The sequence below is a fragment of the Ictalurus furcatus genome, chromosome 15, assembly GCF_023375685.1.
Source record: "Ictalurus furcatus strain D&B chromosome 15, Billie_1.0, whole genome shotgun sequence".
Lineage (NCBI taxonomy): Eukaryota > Metazoa > Chordata > Actinopteri > Siluriformes > Ictaluridae > Ictalurus > Ictalurus furcatus.
In genome coordinates, this window is record NC_071269.1 from 22,717,867 (window position 1) to 22,726,452 (window position 8,586).

The window sequence follows — 8,586 nt, forward strand, 5'->3', positions numbered from 1 at the left end:
TATTAACAATATTTTCGAAATGTTTTTAATCTGTTTATTATTATTATTTTAGTCATCCATTTTCTATACCACTTCTCCTACTGGGTCTCGGGGAACCTGGAGCCTATCCCAGTGAGCATCGGGCACAAGGTGGGGTACACCCTGGACAGGGTGCCAATCCATCACAGGGCACAATCACATACACATTCACACACCCATTCATACACTACGGACACTTTGGAAATGCCAATCAACCCATGCATGTCTTTGGACTGGGGAAGGAAACCGGAGTACCCGGAAGAAACCCCTGCAATTGAACCCCCAACCCTGGAGGTGTGAGGTGAACATTCTAACCACTAAGCCACCGTGCACCCATTTTTATTATTATTATTAGTAGTAGTAGTAGTAGTTGTATTCTTATTATTATTCATTTATTATTATTATTATTATTATTGGCAACAGAAAATGCAATGTAAGAAATCTGACCATTAAAGAAGAAAAACTTTTAATTAAGACGATCTGTTTTAAAAATAAAGCTGTTCCCGTTCATTAAATTTCACCGACTTGCATCAGTGAACTCAACTACACAGTCTGATGGGCGTGGTCTTGAGATCTGACGAATGCGGAAGTATCTATGGCGACATCCCGAATCGCATACTACGGCACTACATAGTACGCGCATATTTCGACCGCACTAGTTGCCATAGTTACCCTTACCTTACGTACTATTTGTCGTCACTCGTAAGTACGGAAGTGCGCGGTTTGGGGCGGAGCCTGGTTCATGGTTGACGCTCAGCTTTACGGCATTGCTGTTTATTTTGTTTAGTTTGGTTTGGTATTATTATTTCACAAAATGAGCGCGGATAAAGCAAAGAATATCAGCGCCATCCCTATAGACGGATTCAGCAAAGTTCGCATTACATCAACGTGGACTTTTCTACAGTCTGTAAGAGACATTAGTTCAATAATAGCTCAGAGTTAGCTATAAGCTAGCTAGGATGTGTTGCAATGGGGGGGGGGGGTGTTTATTCGAGCAGTAATTCATTTAGCAGATATTTCACTACATCACACTGAGTAATCTCTCTCTCTCTCTCTCTCTCTCTCTCTCTCTCCCTCTCCCTCTCTCTCCACACACAGATCCAGTGGTCTGAGCCATGGCTCATTGGCCTGATTTCTTTTCACATCCTGTGCTTTGCTTGTACTATCCTGACCTGCAGGTACTACAGACTCCAGATCTTCCAGTTCCTCCTGATGGGTGAGTTAATTCACTGTGATTGAAACAGGATTTAAAAGGGAGAGAAAGGAAGTCACAAATAAATAAATAAATAAATAACCCCTCTGTTGTCATGCTCAGTTGCGATGGTGTACGGCGCGGAATATGTGAACGAGGTAGCAGCCATGAACTGGAGGTAAGACGAGGTTCTTCCATCCTTTGGATCTGAACACTGTTTCCTTCTGATCAGTTTTATCTGGATGATCGTTTCAATTTTTCAGATCATTTTCCAAGTTCCAGTACTTCGACTCCAAGGGGATGTTCATATCGTTGGTGTACTCGGCACCACTCCTGCTCAACACTGTCATTATCGTGGTAAGGTGTTTCACTGCTGTATAATTAAAGCTGTAAAAGAAGAGATCCAGTAAATGGGCAATAAAACTACATGAATTAGAAGTTCTTATTTCAATTTGAAAGCGTGCATCTTCTGAACATGATTCAGATGTAATAGGGCCATGTGTCTCTCCTTCCAGGAAGTTACTATACACATCTCATTACGCGATTTACAATCTGATATACTGTGTGAAAGATACATTTGAAGCAGCTAATGATGATACGCTTTGGAGCTATTTTAAAAGAAAAGTGTTATGTTTGAGCAGCGCAGTACTGGACATGCATTGATGATGCAGATTACAGACATGGAAGCCCATCTTCTTCGCTAGGACTGATGGACACATAGGCCACACCTCCACTAGGACTGACAGATGCAGAGGTCACGCCTCTTTCACTGAGATTGACATGCAGAGGCAACACCTCTTTCACTGAGACTGACACAGAGGCCATGCCTCATTCACTTGGACCGACATGCAGAGGCCACGCCTCCTTCACTGAGACTGACACGCAGAGCCTGCACCTCTTTCACTGAGATTGACATGCAGAGGACACACCTCCTTCACTGAGACTGACACACAGAGGCCACGCCTCCTTCGCTGAGATTGACGCAGTGTCCATACCGAAATAGTTTTTTTTACACCTGGAGAAATCATGACAGATTCGAGTTTTGCTGTTAGAAGGATTTAGACTCACAGGATTTAGGATTTAGCAAGGGCGTAACCATAGTATGGACATTGGGGGGGGGGCCTTATATTTGTAAAATCACTTAGTTGTCCTTAGCCCAAATGTAGTGTAAAGGAACGAAATGCTGTGCAACTTTCCTCACTTTCACTCGCATTTATAACAGTCTGTCACAGCGTGAGGGTTCACAGCGAACTCGGCGGGAGGATGTGCAAGTGAATGTAACGTTAACGGTCAAAAACTTGAACTGACGTTAGCCTAGCCTACTTCGTGGGTGTGCAAATCTCAAAAGTTAATTGACGTTGTTAAGAACAAACCAAGCCATGGTATGATGCCTTCTATACTAAGCTAAGGTCACCTACTATTTAGGTATCTAGTTACTGACTGTCTGGAAAAAAAAGCTCGTATGTTCTGCTGCACTTTTCTACGCTTGGCTCCTGTCTCCATTTCTTACAGACTGAGCTGCTAAAATATATCAACGAACTTGCGTTGAGTATGGGTGCAACCAAGTGTACAATTGGAAGGGGGGTACACACCTATTTTCCTTAACAAACGGAAATATATTAAAAAGGAATAGACATAAATAAATAGATAGAATAGATGAAGAAAAGACAGATCCGTTGGCAGGGTTCGTTAAAGGGAGACATATAGAAAATATTTTGTACTGTATATTGGGGGGGGACAGATTGGTATTTCCTCAACACTGGGGGGGGGGGGGGGACGACCCCCACAAAGAATGCATGGTTACGCCCATGGGATTTAGAGTCACACTGAGTTACATTCGTTAAAGAAGTGAAGTTATTATGAGTTTGCTGCATGTGTTTCAGGCCGTATGGGTGAGGAGGACATTTGTGACCATGACAGAGCTGAAGACGCTGCAGCTGAAGAGGAAAGCTGCCAGAGAAAGCGCTAAGAAAACCCAGTAGAGAGAGAATAAAGTGGAGTGAGCCAAACTCAGACTTATTCCCCACTAAAGTGGCCCAAGATACTAGAACTCAGCAGACGACATCCTTCTAACGCTGACCGCAGAACTCATCAGTTCATGGCTAAAGAAAGCTTACGGATCATTACATGTCCTGGGGAGAGATGTCTGTCTAAATACCCCACACACCTGGAGCTGAGTATTGTAGCTACCCCTCAAGTGGACTGATGGAGACAGAAAAGCTCTGATTGTCAGCCATAACTCTTAAAACAGACTTTTTAAAAAACAAAAAAAAACAGTTTCGTCATGTATGCATGGGATAATCTAAATCATGTGTATAAATAACGTTTGTGTCAATAAACTGATCTGTTTTTATGATAAACATGGTTGGGTTGGTGTTTGGTTTGAGATCTGTGTTCGGAGAACTCCTTCCTGAAGAGGGCGATACTGCATCAATATTTCACTACTTCCAGTAAGACTAATGCTCATCCGGTTGTCTGGACACCAAGATATGATTTCTACACTAGCTTCCATTAAGAGTTGTTGAAGAGTAGATTGGCGTTTGTGATATGTACACCGAGAAAGTTAGCCAGAATTATACAAAACCGTGTTCAGGCGAAAATGAAACGTATCCAAATTTCTCCTCACCCCAGATACAACAAAGACACCTGACATGTTTGGTGTTTAAAATGTGCATCTTTAGTTTTCCACTCAAGATGATAATGTTGCTAAGAAGTAATGTGAGATTACAGCCTCCGTTTTAGCACAGTGCAAACTCATATAATGTGGCCAATGATTTAAATGTTGCTATTTGAGAGATATAAGTCAATATTCCAGTGTTTTGCCCATTCATTTGTTTGCCAATTAAGGTGGGAAAGTATTCACTGCCCCTGTGATGGACTGGCACCCTGTCCAGGGTGTACCCCGCCTTGTGCCTGATGCTCCCTGGGATAGGCTCCAGGTTCCCCGTGACCCTGAAAAGGAGTAAGGAGTAGAAGATGGATGGATGGATGGAAGTATTCACTGCCCCGTTTGGCTTCTGCAGAGTTATTACTGCCCCTAGTGTTCAGAAATGGGAACTGCAACAAGCGACAGTTCTCCTACATAACTTCTACAAAATAGACTTCATGTGAAAACTTATAATGGAATTCTTAGCTGCACAGCTGCACTTTTTGTCCATGTGGTACACAGTTACAGAAGGGATTTATTTATAATTGTAATATTCCTTGTCACTCAGATGAGGATGGGTTCCATATTGAGTCTGGTTCCTCTCCAGGTTTCATCCTCATATCATCTCAGTGAGGTTTTCCTTGCCACTGTCGCCTCTGGCTTGGTCATTTGCGATAAATTTATAAATATAAAAGTTACATCCTCAATTTATATATTTATGTAAAGCTCCTCTGTGACAATATCCATTGTTAAAAGCGCTATACAAATAGAATTGAATTGAAATTTAATTGTATTAATGATAGGGTTTCAATGGTCATGGTTTTTTTTTCTTTTTTACGCCAAATTGGGCTCATTTAAAAATTCTCCGTGGCCGCCGAGATCTTGATCTCGTGAATTTAATCTAAAGGCGAGGGAAAGGAGGATTATACAGTCTGTAAATCAGACATGCATGTGCACCATGGGGACCTTGTTTTCCATGGAAAAAACTGAGAAAAATTAAACTCGCTTTTCCAATGCCTGCATTTTTTGGTCAAGCTTCAGGTCTTTTGTGTGGTTTTCCAAAGGTATTCGGGCTGGAATTTTTGCTGAACCTGTCAGCCCTGGTTAACCATATTAGCTCTTTAGGAAGCCCACCTGCTGTATCAAGGACAGTTCAACATATGTACGTCTAAACCTGCTCAAAACAAGCTCTCGAAAAGAAACGACTCAATAGAAACCTATAGCACAAGTGAAGTGTGATAGCCTCTCGACTTCAGCTTGTTTCAAGCTCGTACATCACTTTACACTTTCGTATGAGGTTATCCAGCTCCAGCTGTAAGCTATCTGCTTATCTGCTTGCCATATTGCATGTGCTCTACATATCCAACATGTCCGACATGTCCAAGATGTGATGATGTGTAATCAATTCTGGACCTGTCAGTGCTTGGTCCAATTTCCCGGTCCAAATCTGGCATAGTTTTAAAGTCAGGAGGCTCTAGCGGATTTGGGATTCGGCCTAGTTTGTTTCTTGAGGTTTGATTGCAGTGATTGATGCTGCTTTGCCGTGCCAGAGGGCATGCTTTGGGATCAGGGGTTAAAGCAGGTGTGCTGAGGGAGTTTTTCACATTTTTTTTCTTTTAGATTCATCTTTCGATAGGCTCTTATATTATAGCACAGCACTGGTGGATTCTCGATTCTGATGCATCGATTAATTTCCTTTAACAGCAGCTCTGACAGTCACAGGCTCCGCTCTTTCTAATATGGGAGGATTTTTGAGCTTACACAGGGACCTGTATTGAGGACGCTCCACATCAATGGATTTAAAGGTGCAATAGTCTATTTTTTTTATTCCTTACCTGTACAAATAACCTGGAAGGTATGTAGAACATCCATCCATTTTCTATACCGCTTATCCTACTGGGGCACAGGGAACCTGGAGACTATCCCAGTGAGCATGGGGCACAAGGTGGGGTACACCCTGGACAGGGTGCCAGTCCATCGCAGGGCACACTCTCATACACGTTCACACACCCATTCATACACTACATTCATAAATGTCAATCAGCCTACCATGCATGTTTGTGTTTGGAGGAAAATCCACACACACGGGAATCGAACCCACAACCCTGGACATGCTAACCACTAAGCCACTGCGCGCTCCATATGTAGAACATGGCTTTAGCAGAAGTTGTAATAAGTATGTCACTGAGAAAACCCATTTGGAAAACTGGTTACTGAACCGGAATGCTTGTTTGTGTTCGGATGCGCCTGCTGTCATTTTATAGACACTACTACTCCACAAGCCACTGTAGATCCTGAGGGCGGAGCTTCGTGGACATGGGCGGGAATCCTTCAAATGCCGAACCCACCTAACTGTTATGGTGCGTTCAAGTCATGTCGGAAAGATCGTATTTACGAGTCGAACGCACACGGACGCAACCACAAAGTCGTATTTACGACTCTTATGGGATTTTCTTTGAGCCCGGAGTTTCCGAGTTGGGGGCAGTGAGAAAACATGACAGTAAATTTTTTGAAACTGAATGCTGTTTGGTATACGCTGCAAATTGCTTTTTTTTTTTTTTTTTTTTTTTTTTTTTAAATTTACAATAAAACAAGATAATTGCCTGCACAAAATACGATAGTATTGTACAATTACAATATAATATGTAACGATCTGTAATAATATGTAATATGATAATATGTAACGATATGTAAGTTTACAGCGGCTTCATAAATTGCTTGAAAACATACAAAAAGCAAAACACACCTGACGCACATTCTTTGTTCTTCATTTTCTAGAAGTAGAGTTAAAAAACCTCGCTTGAATTTTTTTTTTAGTTCATTAATAGAAGGTACGCCGGCAGGTACACATTCAAGTGACTTGAACGCATCTGACGTCGTAATAACGACTTCCCAACTCGTAAATACGAGGAGGACTTGAACGCACCATTGAACTCACCATTAGACCTAATCTTGAAAAAAAAACTTACCTAAGGCACCTTTAAAAAACAGGTAGCGTCAGCACTTCGTAAAAGTCAGTATGTTTTCCACCATGGAAAAGTCATCAGAATGGAGAACTTTCTCTGTAACATGATGAGCTGCCTTTTTTTGGGGTTTATTTAACTGTAGACATTGAGGAGAACTGCTATAACGTAAGTGATTAAAAGTCAGTCCGTACAGGATTTCGCTGTGTTTTTTTAATAATAATTATTGTGGTCAAAAATTCTTGATTTTAATTCGTCTTTTTTTCAGACTTTGCGATGCAGCTTCTGGAGTTTTTTTTGCGGAAAACTAGTGGAATCGGCGAAATCGCAATCGCACGGAATTGTTTTGCACGATCTTTCACAGTGATATTTGTTGGTAAATGAGACCTTTTAGCCGTACTCACGTACGACGCACGTGAATCGAAGACGGCTTTGACTGGATGAACGTTCTGATGATGTCACACAGCATGTCTCGGTCCGAATCTGCGGAAAACCTGCGGTAATTCTGAAAAATTGCAAGCTCCTCCGAAGACTGTGGCGTTTGCTTGATTTTGCGTTAAAATCTGTGATCGCAAAAATAACGAAATCCTGGAGGGACCGATAAGAGCAAATTTTGCAGACATTATACTGTGTTAAATGGAACTAAAACAGATGAAAAAGTATGTGCTGTTCTTTAAGAAATAAATAATAAAAAAAAACATTGTTAGCAAAAAATGTGCTGTGGGATAAGAGAAATAAAACACTAATAAATCATGTGCTGTTATAGGATCCAGAAAACACCACCCTGCTGCTGATTGTTTTCCTTTTACAGCATGTCCCCATATATTGTATAAATATAAATGGTGAATGGTCTACACTTATATAGCGCTTTTCTCCAAAGCGCATTACACTGTGTCTCATTCACCCATTCACACACACACTCACACACCACTGGTAGCAGAGCTGCCATGCAAGGCGCTAACTTGCCATCGGGAGCAACTTGGGGTTCAGTGTCTTGCCCAAGGACACTTCGGTATGTGGAGTCACGTGGGCCGGGAATCGAACCGCCAGGTTGGCTGGTTTGAGTATTTCAGAAACCTCTGCGCTGATCTCTGGGGTTTTCCACGCGCAACAGTGTACAGAATTTACACAGAATGGTGCGGACGACAAAAAACCATCCAGTGAGCCGCAGTCCTGTGGGCGGAAACACATTGCTGATGAGAGAAGCCAAAGGAAGGCTACGGTAACTCAAACAAGCACTCTTTCCAACCATGGTGAGCAGAAAAGCATGGCAGAATGCACAACACCGTGAACCTTAAGGTGGATGGGCTACAACAACAGAAAACCACATCAGGTTCCACTCCTGTCAACCAAGGACAAGAATCTGACACTACAAGGGGGACAGTCTCACTGAAACTGGATGGTTTCTAATAAAGTGGCCGGTGAGAGTGTTTGCCTAATGTGCTTATTATAAACGTCTGACATCCCCTGTCATATTGTATGTATGAGACATAACCACATTCATAAACAGAATTTAGCAAATATCTCTCTCTCTCTCTCTCTCTCTCTCTCTCTCTCTCTCTCTCTCGGAATAATTCGCAGCTTCCCAGCTCTCCACAGCTGCAGATCGCTCTGTTTTGAAAGCTTTGGACTGGAGCTCATCCATCATCTGCAAACCGTCCTCCTCTCAAACTCCTGGCAGCTACTCACGCTAAAGATCTTATAAAAACAACCCGACACTCTGTCCGTCTCTGCCTTCTTTCTCACTCCACCTCCCGAAGGGGTTT

At 42.2% G+C, this 8,586-nt stretch overlaps 1 protein-coding gene across 1 annotated transcript; it reads left to right on the forward strand.

Annotated features, from left to right (window-relative positions):
- The first annotated feature begins 685 nt into the window (after positions 1 to 685).
- Positions 686 to 3,570, forward strand: tmem18 (transmembrane protein 18). Its single transcript, XM_053643389.1, has 5 exons — positions 686 to 925; positions 1,117 to 1,234; positions 1,334 to 1,388; positions 1,474 to 1,567; positions 3,094 to 3,570. Exons 1-5 carry the CDS (start codon positions 833 to 835, stop codon positions 3,190 to 3,192), a joined length of 459 nt encoding a protein of 152 aa, XP_053499364.1. The 5' UTR covers positions 686 to 832; the 3' UTR covers positions 3,193 to 3,570.
- Positions 3,571 to 8,586: the final 5,016 nt, after the last annotated feature.

Coding starts and splice junctions, on each gene's coding strand:
- tmem18 (XM_053643389.1), top strand. CDS start 833: ATGAGCGCGGATAAAGCAAAGAATATCAGCGCCATCCCTATAGACGGA. Junction 1,235..1,333: donor CTTCCAGTTCCTCCTGATGG/GTGAGTTAATTC, acceptor TGTCATGCTCAG/TTGCGATGGTGTACGGCGCG. Junction 1,568..3,093: donor TCAACACTGTCATTATCGTG/GTAAGGTGTTTC, acceptor CATGTGTTTCAG/GCCGTATGGGTGAGGAGGAC.